The 21,615-nt window shown below is 36.8% G+C and overlaps 1 protein-coding gene across 4 annotated transcripts in view; it reads right to left on the bottom strand.

Moving 5' to 3' along the window:
• LOC105043377 (SPX domain-containing membrane protein OsI_17046) overlaps positions 1-20,866 on the bottom strand; it is a 28,035-nt gene extending 7,169 nt beyond the window's left edge. The window contains exons 1-9 of one of the 4 annotated variants that reach the window (XM_019850062.3): positions 20,723-20,866; positions 20,421-20,507; positions 16,298-16,400; positions 14,729-14,849; positions 9,937-10,248; positions 9,709-9,813; positions 9,162-9,616; positions 7,227-7,528; positions 814-995 (exon numbers count right to left, since the gene is read on the bottom strand). In XM_019850062.3, the coding sequence (XP_019705621.1) occupies positions 814-995; positions 7,227-7,528; positions 9,162-9,616; positions 9,709-9,813; positions 9,937-10,248; positions 14,729-14,849; positions 16,298-16,350 (1,530 nt within the window). In that variant the 5' untranslated portion in view covers positions 16,351-16,400; positions 20,421-20,507; positions 20,723-20,866. Of the gene's footprint in view, positions 1-813; positions 996-7,226; positions 7,529-9,161; positions 9,617-9,708; positions 9,814-9,936; positions 10,249-14,598; positions 14,629-14,728; positions 14,850-16,297; positions 16,401-20,420 lie in introns of those variants that run through there. The other 3 variants (XM_019850060.3, XM_073255852.1, XM_073255853.1) reach the window with 3 other exon arrangements.
• Positions 20,867-21,615: the final 749 nt, after the last annotated feature.

Genomic DNA, 21,615 nt, shown 5'->3' with positions numbered 1-21,615 from the left:
TTGCAGTCTTATCTGCATCCATGTAATGCTTCACTTAACGGCTCAAATTATTGTTATAATGTTCAAACCCATGATTATTTATATTATAGCTAACAAACCCAAGACTCTGCAACAGACCCAAATACAGTTCCAATAGACCACAAATACCAAATCAAGATAAACTTTCTCAATAATAAACAATGGCAGGATTTCTGTAGCAAATTATGGTTCATATCCATATAGAATTGATATGATAATTCCTTCCATCAGTATAAAACATTTACTATGATCCTGCACTTCATGTCTCTTTCAAGGACTGTGTAATTCTTAATGTTAGTTCACCAAGAATGTCACACAACCATGACCTCTTCATGTGTTCCTCTTCTGGCATCGTGTTCCTTTATGCAGATTACAAGATCAATTCACGTTGCCTCCATTGTCACTCATCTAATTTAATATTTCCATTTCAAGTTTGAAATAGAGGATGATTTTTGACATTATGACTATATATTAGATTTTAGGATGCCTTTGTAAGGGTAGAAGCACATGAATATGAGCGATTTCTTACCCTTCTTTGACCCCTAAACTGTTATTTCTTCTGATAATGCTTCATGACAACTCTAGGGACTAAACAACTACCATTAGTTGCTTGCTGATTTTTATCTAACATACTAGCTGTTTTCTGCATTTGTCTATTGTTATATACGCATAAAATCGTGCATAAATAGATGCGACACATGCTATTAAATTATATGTTACAGTATGAAAAGTGAGTAGATTGCTATTGTCTAAAAGCAACACCTATTTAGTAACATTTAGAGTAAAAAGTCAAACCTTCACTGATGGTGTAAGCAGTCTATAGGCTGAAGCAATAGAAGTTGCAGGCCTGTGGGACTCTTCAGAGGCTTCTTCACTGTCGTCAAAATCTTGCTCTCCATCTTCATCTTGCTTCTCTTTTGAATTTACGAGAAGAGGTTGCACAAGACCACTCTCTAGTCTCTCATTTTCCAAGCGTCCTGTTTTGCAAAAATTCAGATAACTAATCAAATATCAAATAGTAATAATGAAACTGAGTATTTTTTTTCCATTTTTTTTTTATTTGAAGGTTTAAATGCTTCAATCATATCAATACAAGGTCAACATTGTCAACTAACTAATATTTGTACTGAGCACTAAGTCTTTTATCAATTATTTTCAGAAATCAACATTAAATTCTAGGTGACAAATCATTTTGCCCAGTAAATTATATCAGAACAACTTGCCAAAGAAACTAAGATTTATGATACCCAGACTCTGTTGGGAATAGTGTCCCAAAGCCAATCGTCAGCCTGTTGACGGTTGTGCTCCTTTTGTATTAGTACATGAATTATAAATAAATAAAAATTATTTTGGTATTTTTTCATCACAAATGTTTCATCTTCTAATGAACTCCTGTGTTGTGGTGAAGTCCTTAGGACTATTTAGACTCGACAAAGGAGGATTTGTTGCTTAGTCCTTAAACATGTTCGCGACCAAATGATACGTTGTTACCAAGGACGACAACGTTTATCGAGCATAGGTCGTTGTGTGCCATATGGGTTGGTTGTCCTCATAACCAAAGAGTGTGGAGACACTGGTATGGCATACAGGTGAGATGTAATGGTACATCTGCACTGAACGTGACCAACTCCGGAGCTATTTCTGTTGTCAAGATTTGCTCCGATGGGATATGGGTATAAATGTCCCTCCGACCTGAGACCGCCATGGTGACTTGCAAGCAACTCACTGCACTTAGGCACTGGACTACCTGAATTTCTAATTCAATGACGGAAGGCTGCTGGGTGTAGTCAAGTACTTGACTTGTCGATGCGTGTGTCAAGATGGGATTGACCACTCCAGTTTAGGAGCTGTGTACAGTCGTGTTTCAATTTAGCAAAACCTTGGCCAGGGTAGTCCTAGTGAGGAGTCACAGGACTAATTGAGTTGAGCACGATTCGGATGATATCATCAGGGTTGACAGTTTAACCCTGAGTCGTCCTAAACACAGGGGTCAAAAGGGATGAATTATACAGTAACCATATTCACATAGGTTCTGAATGTTGCGATTGCGATTATTCGACCTATCCGGTCGTCGGGTACCATTGCTAGATGGTCACTTCGATTAGTACAGGAATTGGTTCCTGTGCTACCGGCTTAGGTTCGAACCTGCGGGGTCACACACATTAGTGGTTCCTTTCTGATCAGATGGCTGATTATGAGTCTTATGTGTCTGGGACTCTATGATTGAGAATTAGGATTCTCTGATCATGAGTTCCACACATTTTGGGTACCGGGGTCAAAATTTTGAATTTTAAATTTTGAATTTGAAATTTGAACTCTTTGATCAGGATTTCATATCGATGGTCTCTGATGCCTGATTGCCCATCAGATTTGGACTCAATTTTTATGAGAGATTTAATTAGTGATTTGATCTCTAATTAACTCAATTTGATTGAGTAATTATTTTTGGATCAAGTCCAATTGAATTGGATTCAGTTTGGATTGACCCGATTAGGTTAAATGTTGACCTAATCGCTAAGGTGGTTTAGTCCCTGATTTGATCAGGGGTTAGGTTTAGTTAATTTCTGATTTGATTAGGATTTTATTGAGCCTAATTAAGCCTAATTAAGTTTGATTTAATTTATTCTAATTGTGCTTAACCTATTTAGATTAGGTTGGCTCAATTAGATTCAAACCACCTTGACTTTTCTCCCTGCGCCACCTCACTTCTTCTGTGCATATTTAAATTCACGAGAAGCAACTTCTCATGAATTTTCTCCACGCAGAAGCCATCCCACGCCCACCCTTATGCTTCAAATATCTGGATAAAAATAAGTTGGTTGGCCATTCAAATTCAAAAGAAAGTTTGAATTTGAATGAGCAACCAACTAATCCATGCGCCATGGTCTTATCTTGAGCGCCTCATATTTTATACGAGAAAATGTTTCTCGTGTAAACTCTCCACGCACAAATCAACTCACGCCCCTTCTCTTCTCACGCACAATTGGATAGGGATGAGTTGGTTTTGCATTTGAATTCAAATTTGATTTGAATTCAAATGTGCAACCACTTATCTTTATCCTCTTACGCGGATAAGACACGTTCGACGTTGTTTTAAAAAGAGGAGAAAGGTGGGACGTGCGTAAAAATTTTAGGAGAGAAACTTTGGGGCGTGAGGAAAGTTTGTGCGCAAGGTGAAGGTCCAAAACCTTCCGAGAGAAAAAGAAAGAAAAGAAAGAAAATTGAGCGCAGAGTTTCTAGTGTGTACCCTAGGGTTTCTACCTAGGGTTTGGGAAGTGAGATTGGTGTGCCACGAGTGTCGTGAGTCCACCAAATTTCAGGAAGAGATCCATCAGCCTCTCAAGCAACCGTGCAAACGATCCGGAGTATCCGAGGAGTCGGCACACATTGATCGAAGGAGTTCGATCAACATCTGCCATCAAAAGGGTGAAATCACGAACTAGCATTCGTGAGGAGCTGATCAGACGGGAGCTTCGTGTGGACGATCCGCAGAGGCCAGACATTTGTGTGGCTGCGACGTGACGATCAGAGTCCCCCGACGGTGATCAGATTGCGGTGATCGACAACCCGCAAAAGGTGATGTGTTCTGAACACAGTACTGTAAAAGGTTTACTGATTCAAATTTGAATTTCAAATTTAAATGCATGCTGTTGTATCATATTTAGATCCTAGTGTAGGATTAATTAGTATTAATTAATGAGATTAATTAATAATTCCGCTGTAAAATAGTAATTTTGAAAAAGTTTTAAAATTACCATTTTGCCCTTGCACTAAATTTTCGCTACAGACTCTTCATTTCTCCATGGTGCACCAGTGTTGACACAGCACAACACCAACAAAGGTACAAGATATGGATCTGACATGCTTGTGCATTGCTTGGACATGCCACTCCAATCAGCAGGATGGAGAAAACAAGAAAGAAAAGAACAAAGAAAGGAAGAAAGGAAATAAAAAAAAAGAAGGGAAAGAAGGAAGAAAAAAAGAAGAAAAGGAAAGAAAGAAAGAAAGAAAGTAAAGAAAGAAGAAGAAAAGGAAAGAAAGGAAGGAAGAAGAGAAAAGAAAGAAAGGAGCTAAGGAAGAAGAAAAGAAAGAAGAAAAAAATAAAGAAAGAAAGGAAATCAGGGGAGGAGAGAGTACTTGGCGTTGTGATGGAAGAGAGAAAGTGGAGCAGCAGATAAGCATATTTCTGCTTCTATAGAATAGATGGAAGGAATCGGGTCAGCACATGTTGTGCATGTGGCCATTTTAAAAGGGCAAATTAAAGTTTAAATCTAGGACTGACTTTCAGTTAATGTTTAGCTTTTATTGGTTGAGTATTTTTAGTTTTGATATTTGATTTTATGATAAATCTATTAGTCTCTGTTTTTGCATTAATGTGTAACTGCAACAAGGAATGTTGCAAATATTGTACCATTGGTTTGGACGTACCGCACCATGGCACCCCCTAATTGGGGTGGTATAACTCCTTAGATCGAAACAAGGTTCGAACCAGTTTGTTCCATTCCAAAGCAAGCAGAATCACTTGGTTCTGCTCAGCTTAGAGCTGTTTGGGCCCTATTCCCTTTTAAATCATTCAAAAGGGAGGCAAAGAAGGCCCCCCATCTCTGCCTCTTTTTTTTTTGCACTCTCCACTCGAACAGTTCGGGCATGTCAAATGATGGCCACTTTTATTTATTTATGAGGCACCTGTCTCTAGCTCTCATCTCTTCTTATTTACTAAAACATTAGGTTATGAAGTGCAAACACTATCACATTATTAATATATGATTAGACTACTGGCTTCACATTACATCTCTAACAAAAGATTCAAGAATTACAAAATCAATGACAGGTCATCCAATAAAATATCCATATCACTGAAGATGATCTACACTACAAAATTTGCTTAAACAAAATTCATGTATTTTCTAGTTTCTAACATATGCATCAAGTGAATACAGAAATGAATTCTATTAATTGCACTAGTATGCCAAAATACATGTTAGAGCACACAAATCAAAGATCTATTTTATTATTCATCATTTGCACATCTTAAAAACAAGGATAAATTTAAATTCACTAGGTTATGATGATTAGGTCATGGCAAAGAATTGTATCATGCTATTAAAATAACTTATTTTTTGCATCCATTTGATGCTTAGAATCAAGATACCAAAAAACAAAACTTTTAGGTTCTACTATCCATTATCTTTGATTATTTGGATTTTCAATTTGAATGGCCCATCATATAATTTAAATTATTAAATCCTTTTTGGACATATCGAACCATATCAAGGACAAATCAACACAATTCCATCCCTCGGTTCGAGAAATGTGGCAAGGAGAGGGAGAAGGAAAGAAAGGAAAAGAGAGAGGGTTGGGGGGCGAAGAGGGAGACAAAGGGAGGGATTTCAAGCCTCCATCTCCTCCAGCCGCATGAAAGAAGGGGCGGAGGAGATGGGGACTTGAAAGCCCCCCCCCTTCTCTCTCTCTCCCTTCCTCTTCCTCTTCCTCTCCCTCCCTCACTCACTCTCTTCTAAAAAACATCTAAAAACATCAGAAAAAAAGGACAAAGCCCAAGTTTTGAAAAGGGTGAAACCCCTGTTTCAAATTTTCGTGTGGTTGAAGAAGATGGAGGCTCAAAAGCCCTCTCTCTCCATCTCTCGACATCCCCTCCTCCTCCTCTCTCTCTCCCTCCCTTCCTTTCCCTCTTCCTCCCTCCTCCTATTAAAAAAAAAATCAAGAAAAAGGGACAAAGCCCCTATTTCGTTTTAACATAGGGGCTCTGCCTCCCAAAGGATATGGGGGCTCGAAAGCCCTCTCTCGGCCTCTCTCCCCCTCCCTCCCTCTCTCTATCTCTCTCTTTTCCTCTCTTTCTTTCTCCCTATCCCCCTCCCTTGGTGACTATGGCTGTGTCAGTACGGGCCCAAAATAGAATTGCATGGTACCTTACCACCAAGCAACCGATACTGGTACAACATGACTAGCTTCATTTTAAATCTTTATAAAAAGATTTAACATTTCAAAAGCAATGATTGATCATCTAAAGTAAAAGATCGATACTTTTGAAGGTGATCTACAATAAAAAAACAAAAACACCTAGAAACTAGAATCCATGCACTTTGGTAATCTCTAACCTATGTATCAAGGAGATACAAAAATAAACAGTATCAATTACACTAGTATGCTAAAATACAGGATGAGGCAGAAAATAGTAAATCCACTTCATTGGTCATGATCTACACATCTAAAATAGCATCTAACTTTCTAGCTTCAATTAATACCCATCTCAAGGCATGCTCATCTAACTACAAAAAGGGAAGCTAAATTATGTCTTCAACTCTCTTCAATATTTAAAACCTTTCATGTTAAACAATTCATCATTTTGTATTTCTAACATCATCAGCTTGTTTTAGCAAAACTATTTTTGCCAGACCATTTGGAGTAATCAACTTCCTGTGAACAAAAAAATATCTTTCTTGTCACGTTGTCATGTAGTTAGTGAGGCCATTGAATGGCCAATCTAGATGCTCAAGATTGGGCCTCCATCAGTTTGCATCAAGAATCATATATGTATCGCACAACTCATAAACATGAAAAATCCACAAATGTAGCATGAGAAGCCATGACCAAGAATTTAAATCTCAAGAATTGGTCATTTGGTATTGTATTGAAGGTTGACCGGTATTGTACCATCTCAGTATGGGGACATTATGCCTTGATATGTCTCAACACCTCAATAAAAATGAGCAAAAAATAAAGAAGTGCACCAAGCATGATGGGTTCCATACACATCAATATAAAGGCAATATCGAAACATACAAGCATTATCCAATCAATACAGCTGCTTACTAGTCCCTGTCATAATGGACAGTACAAGGCAAGCATGCACGAAATTTGAACCCTTGGATATGACATTCTTGAGAAGTTTTCATAATGGATCTTTTCGCAAAAGGTAAAATCTGGGTTTTCTGTCTCCTCTTCTTCTAACCTGAGGTCTTGTCACTACTTCCAAAAATTTCTGTTCAGCTCTACTTCTGGACCTTCCTTCAAAATCTAAGATGCTATCTTAACAAGGCCTCCTTTAGGTTTTATTGAATAAGGCCATTCCATATCTACATTTATTTATGAATTTCAATATGATTATATCAAATGAAAAATATTTAAGGTTGCAACCTTTCTTTAGGAGATATAATATATTATTGCGGTGGCAATCAAATTTAGCTTACCAGCATCGACATCCTGTGGAGGAAGGTCTTCTTTGGTGTCATGCACTGGTTCTTTAAATGAAATCCACAACCAAACTAAATACACAAGCCAAGCCAGAGACATCACCCATCCTGGTAAGGTGTTTTGATTAAATGTCAGCGAGTAAAGCTTGAAATTTGTTTGGAGCAAGCCAGCAAGGGCGGGACCACAAGCCATTCCAAGAGCACTGGCACTCACAAAACCTGCAGAGGCTTGCATGCGAATTTTAAGAGGCACACAATCACTAATGTAACGACGATTCACAGCCCTAGCAGAACCCAACCTGCAAATTAAGGTGATGTTTACAATACAATATAAATTGCTGGATCACACACCAAAAAAAATTAAGGAAATCAACATATTCATACTAGAAATAATTTTTTAAAAAAAAAATGTATTGTGCATGTGGAATATCAGAATGAAATGCTTTTGTACAGAACAGATATTTGCAAAGTATATGCATTGAACTTCCGGTCAATAAACTACAGGATCTATAATTTGCAATTTCATGTTAACAAAAGAGAGATGGGCATGATTGGTGATCTCCGCAATTGACAGAAAATGTCACACAAGCTGGCAGTGGCTTGTTATTGATAAGCGAATGCATGCAATGGTGCATCTTTACTCTAGTTCATAACTATATCAATAATACCTGATGCCAAAGTGCATGGTGCGGCATGTATTTTAGACAGCCAGACCATTTAAAACCATTTAAACTCTTTGAAACCAAGACTATCTAAAATATCATTTGGTAAGAAAATTTTGAATGTTTTCTTTAAGCTATTTTCAGGCTCTTCAAGTACTGGTTGCAAAGAGGTGGAAGTATGATAAGCAGTCTTCTCTATCTATATAGGAAGGTAAGCATTCTTATTCCTTGCATTCAGTCTTGTTTGTAATTTGATATATACTTTCATCTAGTTCTGCACCTTCTATATTAAGCACCAAATGCCTACACAGAGAAAAACCTATAGGGCCCGTTCTTTTGCAGGTAAAAGATTTGCCTGAGAATCCACACTTTCCTGGGTAAATATGTTTCAGGCAATATTTAGATAGAAAAATAATTTACCTATGTTCTTCTATGCATAGGAAAGTGGCTTCGAATTTTATTACCCATGTTCTTTTACATTACTACTTTCCTGGATAAGTTGGTAAAATTTATCCATATTTCCCATGATATTCCTTATGCTTTTTAGATTTGACTAAATTATTAAGCATTGAATGATGGAGACATTGGAAATGAGGATGGGCATTTTAGGTATACCATTAAATGCCTACTTTACTGGCTGATGGAAAAATGTTTTAGCCACCCCCTGGATGGGTAAAACTTTTCCTCATTTTATGCATAAATATTGTCCATATTAAAATAACTTACCCATCTTGAAAAGTGTGAGAACATGGATAAGTTAGTCAATGATAAAATTGACTAACTTTTCCATGATATTTACCCACAAAAAAACGACCCCATAGAGACATCAAATGCCTACATCAAGAAAAATCCATAGAGACCAAATTTTAGGCTAGTGGAGGAAAATGAAAATAAGTTGTCCATACTCCATTTGGTTGCATCTGCATTTATAGAAATGCATACCAACTATAAATCATATAACAAGTGCTAACAGTTGACGAGATCAACAGGATCCATCATATAATCCCATCTCTTAATTGATCGAATGAATTGCAAATTCCAGGTTTTAGCTGTGAATAAAATATGAAGTTCAAGTTATATGGGCTACATAGCATGTCAAACTTCAAAAAATTTAAAAAAAAAAATCCAAGTCAACAATAAATAGAAATAAAAAAAGACTCATGCCACTGTGGAAGTAAAAGCAGAGAACAATCTAAAATTCTAAATAGCTCAGAAACAAAAGAAAAACATATAATACTGACTGTTTTCAAAGAGAATGAGAACTGCTTACCCACATAAAAGGCGACCGATCAAAAGAATAGCTATTGAGTTGAGATCATAAGCCAAAGCATATAACATATTTCCCATAAAAAGCATGATGCTGCTAAATACAAGCGGTCTGAAGTATGACTTGTTTGACCATGCACTAAAATAGATTGAAGAGAATACTTGTGCAACAGCCATTGACCCAATAATCACACCACATACTGTTGCTGCAGCACCAAGGCTCAATGAGTAGTCATCTGCAGTTGGCACAATAATGTATGTGTTGACCATATAAAGGAAAGTGTTTGCCAAGTTCAGAAGAAGAGACATAAAATGGTATCTTTGGTCATCAACATGATCCTCTGCTGCACTTGGTATATCTTCTTGAACAATAAGTGCATGCTGCCCTAAGAATTGAAGGAAATTTGTTGAATGTGTTAGCCTGTCTACTGATGCATTTATTTGGTCTATAACAGGATCCTGCATTAAATACAGTTAGATATATCAATATGGAGGTCCTTAAAGACCAAATTAAACTATGGGCTAAACAAGAAATGTCTAGCTGATAAAACCTTGAGAGGTACAGATGGCTGATCATAAATGGATAAATAGCTTCCTTGACGATCCTGAAAATCTGCAAGGTTGCGAGATAAGGCACCTACAACAGCCACTATTCCCTGTTTATCAAAAATAACAGCTTCAGGAAAGAATTATGTGCCTGCTAGGAGCAAAACTGAAATAAAGAAAAGCAAAGATAATACTCATATGCATTAACAAAATAATCAAACTAGAAATATTACCACATGCTTGAAGACCTGTTGCAGCTGAGAATAAGGATGATTTGCTCGAGTAGTAACATAGTAATCAGTGAATCTATAGCCAAAGCGCTTATCAAATTTTTTCAGTATCTTGCGAATACCAGTAGCATTCATCTCAACAAACCTAAGAAGCTTCAGTAGATCATGTCCTACTGCCCTATATGCTTCACGTAGTTGATATATTTGGGACATATCTGGCTGCTCTAAAAGAATTGTACGCTGCTCTCCCAATTTCTGAATTCTGCTTGCAAGAAGACCTTGTTGTTCCAACAGAAAGAGGACAATCTTTTCAATCTGGAGAAAAACAACAAAGAGAGAAATGGAAGACGTCCTCAAAGTAAACTTAAATTCAATGCCAACAACAGAATGCACAAAATTTGTATAAGTACATGTTTTAGTCCACATCGCACGTCAACAGAAATATCAATTAAATAAATATTGCTAAATGCTAAATATAGAGTTGATTGACTATCTGATGGGAAAGACAAAGCAATCTGCATAGTTTTATTTTTCCCTCCACAAAACTATACATTTTTCATAGAAATTTCAAGGGTTTTATTGGTGAGCAAATACCAATCATTTTACTGTGGCCTTACAATTACTATCCAAGGTGTTGAGAAGTCTGTATGAGCTTTTCCAGGCAAGACCAATATTCAGGTAAACATACATTGTTTGAGAGATAACCTTTTCCACATTGTTTGAGACAACATTATATGACATTAATTGAAACAAACCCAAAAATTCCAGACCTATACCTATCCTCCAAAAACAATGTTAAATTGCAGCAAGTATAACAGCTATCATCATAATTTTCTAAGATCATTTATTCCCCTACCTAAAGATTGAAAAATCAAAGGAAGGCTAACGAACAGCACCCCTCGGGAGTTTAGTTGAACCAGTAGCAGTATTGTGCAAAATGGTAAAGGAAATAAGAGTACAGTAGAAAATTTGTCAATTAATTGTTAACACCAAATAGTTATTCATGTGGAAAGCAAAGTTACATCAGCTCATAAATGAACAAACTCAAGGAACTATAGCATAGGTAAGTCCCTACTGATCATATCTTCATATAATAGAGATCCAACTTAGATAGTCCTTACTGATCAATAGATATCTTATTACCAAACAAAAGGGCCTTACTGATCTAATATACAATCAATAGATATCTTATTACCAATACAGTTCCTAACAATATATTAAAGGAAAAGGATAGAATCAGTAAAATTCAATGAATATAGGTGCGAATCATCGAACCCAAGAAATACTAGATCCAAGAAAAACCATGGTCCACCATGCACAAAAAAAAAAAACGAGGAAGCAAGAAAATGAACTGGTATTTTCTAGTTGATCGTGTTCAATCTCCTTGTTGATGAGCTCAATGCAAACCCAAAATAATCAAAGACGTAATCCAAACCAGTAGTTTAGCCAAACTATGATAGTACCACAACACTTGACCCAAGGACATTACTTCTTGACCAAAGCATATATACACATAGATAAATGTACTTAAGCCGTAAATGCATTTAAGTGATAGTGCATCCAAGCCATCCCAAATTGTATTATAATCTGAAAAAGACAACACATGAAGTTATGGTCTTAATTGTAGCTGTGATCTGATCTGAAAAGATTAAATTTTACAGACTTTGAATGCTAAACTCGAGACCAATTGAGTTTCAGTAATCTCCTTTTATTGCATCGATCTTATTCTTATCTCCAGCGTAGAAACTTTAATCTTCTTCAGGTTGTCAAATCTTCAAGATCTGACAGGAAAGACTAATTCTGAGCCTTTATACAGTTGAGCCTTCAGTTAGATACATCTTGAGGGACCTGACACAACAGTGGAATACCTCATCATGGGATTCTCTGTCATTTTAAATGTAAAATATATACTCAATCATGATCACTGGTCTGATATTGACATTTGGATTGTGTGACATGTCCTCCTTAATCAAGCCTTAAGTTGGCTATGTCTCGAGAGACCTGATTGAACATAGAAGGCCTCATCATGGGTTCCTTATCACATTTGGGTCATGTGATATTTCCTCTTCCAACTTTTCATCCTGAGTGGATCTTAAATGATTTTTTGTTTCACTCATTGATCAAATCATCTAAAACTGACTCTACCGTCAGATTTGTATTTAATATATCAAAATTCATCCAATTTCTAATGATAGCTCCTTCACTTATTGTTTCATAAATCATCTGGCCTTTATTGCCAAGAACCATTTTTCAAAGAATAAAACTAACTCATTTAATCAACAACTCAATTAGGCCAGCTCCTGTGATATCTCAGGTATCATTTCATAAATCCATGATTGGGCTTCATTAAGAAAGGATTAAAGTGCTGTCCATGCTAGCCGATATAGACTGGCATCTGATGTAAGTCTGTTAGCAGCACATGAGACAGCTATGTGCCAGTGCATGTGTGCCGGTGCATGCCAAGCATGGCATTACACATACTGCACCAAAGCCAGGGCAGCACATCACATGGCACTTAAAAACTTCATCGACTAGCCCTACTCATTGGGCATGTCAATCCATCTTCTAATATCATTTCATTTCCTCACCATGTTTTAGAACTCAATCAAGTTCTTACAACAGTTATCTATCTCTAGCACTTGATAACAATTTGAATAAGATTTTAATTAAATTATACCAACAGTATGAGCCTGATCATTTTAACAGGTAATGGATGATAAGTCGATCCAATGATCCTAGGAATGACTTTTTATGCTGAGACAATCTTAGATCATAAATTGATGTTCATGGCCAGCAAGAGTTAGAAAACTGAAATAACAAGAAAACAACTAAAATTTCATATAAGATCTCCATATAGATCATAGATGGCCCTAAGACTACATATATGGAAAATAATAACTTTAAACACTTATAATTCTTGACTTGGTATATGCAACTAACTGTAAAATTCATCCAAAGAGTAAAAGGAGAGGAACAGTCAAATCTCGAATCGCACCAATGGCACTCTGATGATATAATAGCATGGTACAAACTGCACAGACCTGTGTTAATACTTCTAGACAAGGTGTCTTATCAATATTCCCCGATTTCATATATAATAAAGCTGAGAAGCAAAATTGCAACTGCAGTGCACAATTACATCTGAAAGTTTCATAGTTTGATCTTGACAATAAATGACACCCAATTGCATCTAGTAACTGGATCTTAAGGGAGGAAAGATCAAGAAGCTCTTGTTATCAAAAGTATGTATGAATGTTTTCTTGTGTTTGTGTGCACACATCTACTTATGCATAAATATGTGTTCATTTACATAAGAGGGAGGGAGGGGAGAGAGAGGGAGAAGGGAGGGGGGGCGAGAGAGAACACACACCCCACTGACATGCACACACACACACACACAGATATATATATATATATATAGGATCATATGTTTCGAATGTACACTGCATTAATTAATATCTACAGCATCAGGCACCTGAAGAAACAGAATGGATATAAATACTTTGGAGACTACTTACAAAGCATAACATGGTCACAAAATGGACTGTTTTCAATGATGGTATAGGTGCATATCACACGTTTGAATAGATGCGAGATTGTTAAATTAATTTATTCATTTCATAATGTAACAAGAGACATGATGGTCAACCTTAGATTAACTAATCAATTGGTTTCTTTTCATCAGATAAAGTGAAGATCTGACACATGAAAAATACTCAAGCATGTGGAGCTTTGTGCCGGACGCTCTGCTCCTTTAAAGGGAAGAATGGTTTGCTGGGTTGTTGTCTCTTACGTTTGATTGAAACAGAGAGGAGTACGATGGGAGTTTGCCAAGAATACCAGGACTTTGTGTTGGGAGATGAGAGTTATGGCAGTAGATGTTGCCATTAAGAACAGGGAAAGTCTTGCTAGGACGCAAAGGTGTGGCATTGGCACCAGTCCGAACCAGAGAAGCGAAAATTCTTTCAAAGACAATGAATGAGCCTCTGCATGCTCTGGATCTTCCTTGTCAATCTCTTTCTGCTCTGTTTCCCAGTCCTCTACTCCCCCAATGCAATCTATCTTCCTTCTTGGCCTTGGGCTTCCACCGGAGTTGAAGGACATTTGTGGCTTAGATTTTTTGACAACTGGAACCGCACAAGCAAATGGAAGTGTGGAGAATTCATCTACATCATTAGGGGAGCCTACAATTTCGAAAAGGACATCTCTGACCGCATTTATGGAGAAGCAGGAAATTATTACCAGAGCTTAGATTTCTCACTGATCATGAACTGTGAGACAAGCCCATCGTTACACACTTCCCTCCTAAGGGAGCCAAAGACAACACCATTGGATATATTCCTGGTTGTTGTAGGAGTGGCACCCTCCTTCCATCCATCATGGATCCCAGCCCAAGCTGCTGCCAGCGGTGGGATGCATGCACAGCTGCTGCAGATGGATGTACATGTAAGCATGCCACATATACAAGTACTCAAGCACGTGTCACGATCCACTCATGCTTTTGTGCAATGTCTACGGTTCCCCACCCACTTGCAAACACAAAGTGCACCTTCTATCCTCCTACAATGCCCAACTAACAGGAAACACATACACGCACAGATAGACATATTCAGAATGTTTCACCAACGATAAGCCCATGCAAATGTGCAAAGGTTTTTCATAGACCTGGTCATCTAACATTCTTGAGACCTCTATATACACACATATACGAATATGCACACACAGACATACATTCATATTCAGAATGTTGTATCAATGCTAAGCCAATGCAGATGTACAATGGTTATTCACATACCTGGTCATCTAACATCCTTGAGAACTCCTTAAGAACCTGACGACGGTCATTTCCAACTGCCTGAGTCTGCTGAACATATTGCTTTACTTTCTTCTTCATTAACTTGTAGTTAATGTAGTATCTAGAAACAGCAAAGTAACAAAAATTCACATTGGACCACCAATCAAATAAAATGAAAGAACTGAATTTTGCACACATGTTTTTCCAGTTAATTGCTTAACTCTAAACTGAAAAAAGTCAACTTCACAACATCAAACCATATAGACTAAACTGAAAACCAAGCATCATCTACTCTACAAGAAGAATACCACAAAATAGTAATTCATGAGAAAATCATGATAAATATATTGCAACAAGAGTGACAAAGGAGTAATAACAACAACTAAAAATGAATTAAATAATAATTTCTTTATTATATTTTCATCATCTAAGGGTATCTAAATGAAACATTCAAATATTCTGAACAATTTTTTTGCTATCCAACTGCCTCTTAATAAATGATCCAAAATGCAATTAAGTCCTATGCAAACAAAAAGGTAGCAGATAGGCACAAACAAAAATGATGTGATTTGATAGTGCCAAAGATACTGCACTGGATACTTTTACCATGCATGTGTGTATATGGCATAGGCATTGATTGAACTAAGATGTTGCATTAAAGAGATTTAGACTACTATAGGCATCAGTGTTTGAAAGAACTGGACAGAACTAGGGAATACGAGGCGTACAGTATCAACCCAATCAGGAAGCAGTCTGAAAACCGGATAGCAAGGTCTGCAGTTTCCATATGTAAGTGCAATTGGTTCAATACAAGTACAACATTTTTTGTCTTTTTCTTATCTAATCTTTTTTCTTTTCCTTTTTTTTTTTTTCACATTGAAGATTATTTTAAGGTTGATGGATGTTTAAAAGTATGGTAATGCACTTTTTTACAGTACACAATTAAGCCTCATTACTGTTCAATGTGCCCAACACACACATGTATTCTGACATGCATAACTCCATAAATGTATCAACTCATACTTGTGTACAGACATATTGGGTGTCATGTGACATTTAAGTTACCAACCTACAGCTACACAAGAAGATTAGTTCTTTCCTAATAGAAGTATGAACCTCACAAAGGAATGGTATATTGGTATGAAGACTAAAACAAATTATATGGTTTAAAACTTTAAATAGTTTGCCACTGGATAGCAGATCATACTTACTGTAATTGTTGATCAAGATATTCATATAAAACATTAACTATAAGGCTTCACAGTAAAACATAAAGCGATACAAAGCCAGTTGTTCATTTCAAATAAGTCATATGAAGAAATTACAGGCATGCAGAAACAAGGATTATCTCAAATGATCATGAATAGCCTCCTTTTCTTCTTTCAGCTAGCTAGGAAACTTTGAGTTAGGCTCTTCTCTAAAGAGGGGAAAGAAGAAATTTGAGTTCAATCAGCACTTTTCTCTGTGCCATTAGGACAATATTCTTTACAATGCAACTTTGATAAAAGTAAGAGAGAAGTTATAAGTTCTTTTACTGAAAAAAAAATGTAACAAGGAACATGAGCATACCCCTTCCATTCCTGAACTTGATCTGCCATTAATCTCTTTCCAAAGTTAACCATCCTAGCGTCTGATATGTGAATCTATACCCACAAGAATTATACATATAAGACTGAAGGGGAATAATTGTTAGAAATGAATTTTCCGAACTAAAACTCAATGAGATATTAGGTACATAACTTTCTTTAAGCTACATAAAAAATAAATGTGCTAATATTTATTGTTTCATTACTTCCATCCACTTTAAAGAAAATTATTAAAAAAAACATAATGAGTGCTAATGCAATGTGTCCAGTATAAGAATTTTGTGAAAATGTTAACATTATAGACTTGCCGAGAAAAAGAATTATACCACAACTCACACTAAAGATTTATATTACATGGCATTCGAACAAGAATATGATGAAAGAAAATAGACAAGAAGTCAAGTTGGACAGAAACTCTACTGAAGTATGAAGGAGAAAGTGTCAGAACAACTATCGCCTGTATTATGTCCTTTCTTTTCTATAATCCATTATGACTACAAATTTATCTAGAAATGAGGGCATCAACAATTTCTTTGTGAACATTATGAAAGAACTAATTGATAGAGCATGGTCACAGGTAAAAAATCCCAGCCCAGTCCTTATTCAATCATGAAATCGTCCTCAGATGGACTACAGCATAATTAAATTCTTTAGTTGGTCCACATAGAGTGAAGTCACCTGATTTTCATATATAAAAATCAAATTATTCTTTTAAAAAAAATAAAAAAAAAAGCTTAAGAATGGATATATGAAACCGCTCCTATTGTTATTAATAGAACAGGCTTTTCTGTCGTACAGAAACAGATCAAATTACCATAATTACCCAAATCGAGCACAAGTAATTTTAAAATTTGTTCAAGTAAATTTACTGAATCAATCCTCAGTAGTAAGGACCTAAGCCAATCTATGGGATGGTAATCTTGTAAGGTCTAATATGTTGCTTTGTTTCAGCTGCTCCACCATTTTCTTTCACCATCATATTTCCACACTTAGCTGATTCAATTAAAACCATTCTCTTCCACCCCTAACTCATGCAGTGAGCTCACAAGATAATTTTCCATAACCATTCTCATTATGATAAGTTCTATAGGCAGTTGGCGCTCATCTCACAGAAAGGTTTTCATCGTACATCATTGTCATGTCGACATTATTCCAGATGGTAGTTGCCAATTTTTTTTCCTACCATCTTCCTTATTTATCAAACACAACTCTCCTCACATCATTTTTCACTTGTTATTAATTATCACTCTTTGCAGTTTCCTTTTCAAACCATGTGTAGATTCCATCAGATAATCCTTAAACAAATTCAGTTCTCTGAGGAATTTACTTTGATCTTTACAACAATCATTTACAAGAACAGTTTTACCTCATTCCACCTGTTTGAGCTATGCATAAAAAAATATCTAGGCGTAAGCATATATATACATACAAACAACAATAGGCAACTCAAAAATTCTCCAAACTAGATGAATATTTGTTTCAACGAAACAAATATTTATCATCCACATATAAAATTGTATTATGTACTGCACAGTTCCCATGATTAATTTACCAAGATGTAGTATGTCCATATTGAAGGAGATTGTCAGCCTTGCAATGGTAATTTGAAATTTACCATGCCAGTACAACCTCAAAGGAGATATCTTTGTGTGCTCTTTAAGCCATTAGCTAAATGGAGCATTGGCCAGTTTCCCTATTTTGTTTCCCCAGAATCATGGACTAGCCTGTTGGTGAATGCTTCCAAAATGTAGATTTATCCTCTTCTTGATTGATAAAATGCTTTCCTGAACTTTTGCTACACTCTTGAGTCTCGAGAATGATTGTCAACGCATATATCTCCTTAGCTGGTCTTTCAAAAATTTTAGTGAATAATTTCAGGTTCAGAAATTCCATCTAAAGATTAACTTAATAAAGTGACGGGTGTGATGGGTAGATGACAAAACATAATCTGTCTTTTCGAGCAAAAATATGCCTTTCTTGTGAAGTAAATGGAGCAGCAGACTTCCTTCAGGTTATCTGTACTTAACAGTGGGAATTTCCTTACCTAAAATGTACTACTTCAGATTTGATGGAGAGCCATGACAAGGAAAGAACTGACTTGTCACATAATGATAGAGTCTCTAAAAGAATGGTATTATTGCACAGGTATCAACAAACAGCTCTTCTTCATTCCAGTGCCATTTGATTACTTTATATTGACTAAGAGGATTGTCTGCCCTAGTACAATATGGTCTCATTAAAAAGGAAGAGGTCCATGACAGACCCCTGTTGGCCTAGAAAAATCGATGGAACTTAAATAATACCACTGGTTGAGGGGGCTAAGAGATTCTAGAATGGAAGCAACGACTATAACATGCAGCTAATCTAACTCAGTTCTTCCTTGATGATCAGCCAAAATGGTGAAATGAAATTCAGATCTGATTCAAATGTATGATAGGCAACTAAATACAATCTAAGTACCATTTCTATTAATAAATTTCATTTGACTTTTTCCTGCACTTGTCATTTAATTTGATTAACTTGTAGCAAAGATCTTTCATATTGTAGCTTTGATCTTTTTTTGCTGATCAGCTAGACAGGCACTCTTTTCTAAGGTTAAGTACCAAAAATAGTACAGGTGTTTGAAGCCACTCACAACTTCTGCACAGAACCAAATCAAAAGCTCCTGAAGTCAACTGGCAAGGTGATGACTTCATTATGCTTTCTTACACCTAAATATAAATCATGAAACATTTTAATATAACTGACATTCAACCTCTCAAGCTATCATAAGGGAGCAAAGTGTCTCAAAATTAGTCGAAAGGCAATCTTCAAACAAATTAAGGAACCTAGGTAAATGCTGTGGTGACCCTGTAAATAGCATAATGGACATCTATGGGAGAAGCAAAAGGCAAACTGATACAAAGGAGATCCATAGAAAAGAGATATGCAAGTCAACTCAACTCCACTCAACAAAGGCTTCATCCCAGACCATAGGAAGAGGCTATATAAAGAGAAAAAAAGGCAGCCTAAAGTGATCTGAGGAATGTGATAAAGGTGCTGTGAATAAGGAGAATAAAAAGAACCACATGTGACTATGGAGAATAATGCTATAACATATTGAACTTCGACATTGAGCTTGTAACCAAGCCCACATTACTATAAAATCTCGTAGTAGGATAGAGGAGGGAGAGGTAAATCCCCTCATCACGAATTTCATGTGGGATATCCACGAAGGATGCAAAGGATGGTCATGGACCAATACGGGATGGAAAAGGAGGGGCTTCGCTTGAAGGAAGCTCGGATTGGCAGGGTCGCTATCAAGGTAGGGACATCACCAGAGAACCAATCCTGGAAAAATCTTTTCAATCTTTTGCAAACCTTTCTTGAATAGCAGCAAATGATCTAAGCTAGCTTTCAAGTTCAAAACTCACTGCTAGTATCATATAATTGATTAAAATAGTCATTGGGAAGCATGTTACCCATGTTCTATACTACGAATAGAAAATTGAATTTTTTATTCAGAATAAAACCATGACTTCGACACTACCTAAAGAAAATGCTTTCGTTACTTGGAGCCAGAGTACCCAAGAAATTCAAGATCTTTAGCAGTAATTCCCTTTTCTTTCTTGAGCTCAAAAGATGAAAAGCTCTATATTTTCCAGGGCCAGAACTACAACTGAAGAGAAAACTAGAAGACAGAAAATTACGGCCCTTGTAAGCAATATAACCTTAAGATCCATGGCCTCGCTAGCATCACCAGAAACTCTCTTTCCTCCCCGGAATTGCGTATTGTTTGCTATAAACTACTCTAACACGCATCAAGAAAGCAAGAATCATCCGTTTAACATCCTCTGTTTTCTATGGCAAACCACTTCTTGGTTCATTCTTTCACCCATCCCAAGAAATCAAGCTTCTCTGCAGCAATTCATAGACTACTCGAGATTGGGCCACAGAAATCCAAATATAGCAATATCATGACGTATAAAACCAAAAGAACTTTTTCTGCAGAACGATAGCGGAAAAAAAGAAAACCTTTTTTCAAGTACTTTGTGGACGTCAATCATCAAGGAATAAATAATAATAAAAAAATTATAGTAGAAATATTGGGCAAGAAAGGGCATTACCAGGAAGAAATCCGAGTCTCGCGTTGCAATGCTTCTGAACTCTTAGATGACCATCAGCAAACCCAATGACCGAGATGGCCACGGCTTCTACCACCAAGAATTTAAATAACCCGTAGAAGGGAAGGAAAAAAAAAATCAAGATTTGGGAATTATAAGACCTAAACGATACATAGGTATATACATTTGCACACACTAAAAGCAAAAAGAAAAATCCAGGGTTGTTCGACAACTCTGTAACAAACTCTCGCGAAGTATGGAGGAGGGAAGCGGGCAAAAGGAGAGAGACGGGGAGGAGGCCGTACAAGCGGGTCTCGGAGCGCACTCCCGATCCGACACGGCGAAGCGGAACCACGTGATCGCGGGCCGAGCGGTGGCGGAGCTGGATTCTATTTATAAGCCGTCATGGAGTGGCGAAAATTGATCCCATCCGAAGCCATCAAAGCATATGCACGGTGGATAGTGCGCAATCAAAAATTAATGAAATACAGAGGATAGCATGACGTGTTAGTGTTCAATTGTACATGATGCATGTGAAATGCTTTGAAATTTGTATAAATTATGATTTAATAGTTGATGTCATAAAAGAAGATTAATCGTTCTTTTCTTTGGCAAATACGAACTTGAATCCGGCTTGGTCGGAGGATATTAAGTTTGGATCCGGCATGGATCAGATATTGTGGCCAAAGAATTTTAAATGGACGTGTCGGATGAAGATGGATACGAGGGGCGGTGGATGCGCGTGGTCGCATGTATGCTTTATGCAGGTGTTGGGAATGACTTTTAGTGGAAATTGAAGGCTACTAGGCTAGTTACGTATACGAAATATCTCGTGGGATATTCGCCTAGCGTTCGGCACGTTCGATCCGGACCTCGGGAGAGTGGGAGTTAACCCCGTTATTCGCCGTTTTGTATGGAAGGGGCAACGGCAGCCATTCATTTTGTAATCAGAAACTGTGATTCATCGAGTTGACGGTCATGATCTAGTACGAAGGACGAAGGTTTCTCGATCGGATAGCATACTTGGAAATTATTGTTTGCTATTACAGAATAAAATAATTGATTGCTGGATGTTATTTCTGTAGATCATTATCTCAAAAATAGGAAATTGAAATCGGTGCAACAGCGACTATACTTCGATAAGCTCAGGCAAAGAAACCAAAGAGATTATAATAGATGATAACAAGTGATAATGGCA

This window comes from Elaeis guineensis, chromosome 4, assembly GCF_000442705.2.
Source record: "Elaeis guineensis isolate ETL-2024a chromosome 4, EG11, whole genome shotgun sequence".
NCBI lineage: Eukaryota > Viridiplantae > Streptophyta > Magnoliopsida > Arecales > Arecaceae > Elaeis > Elaeis guineensis.
This window is presented reverse-complemented; position numbering and strand designations above follow the sequence as displayed.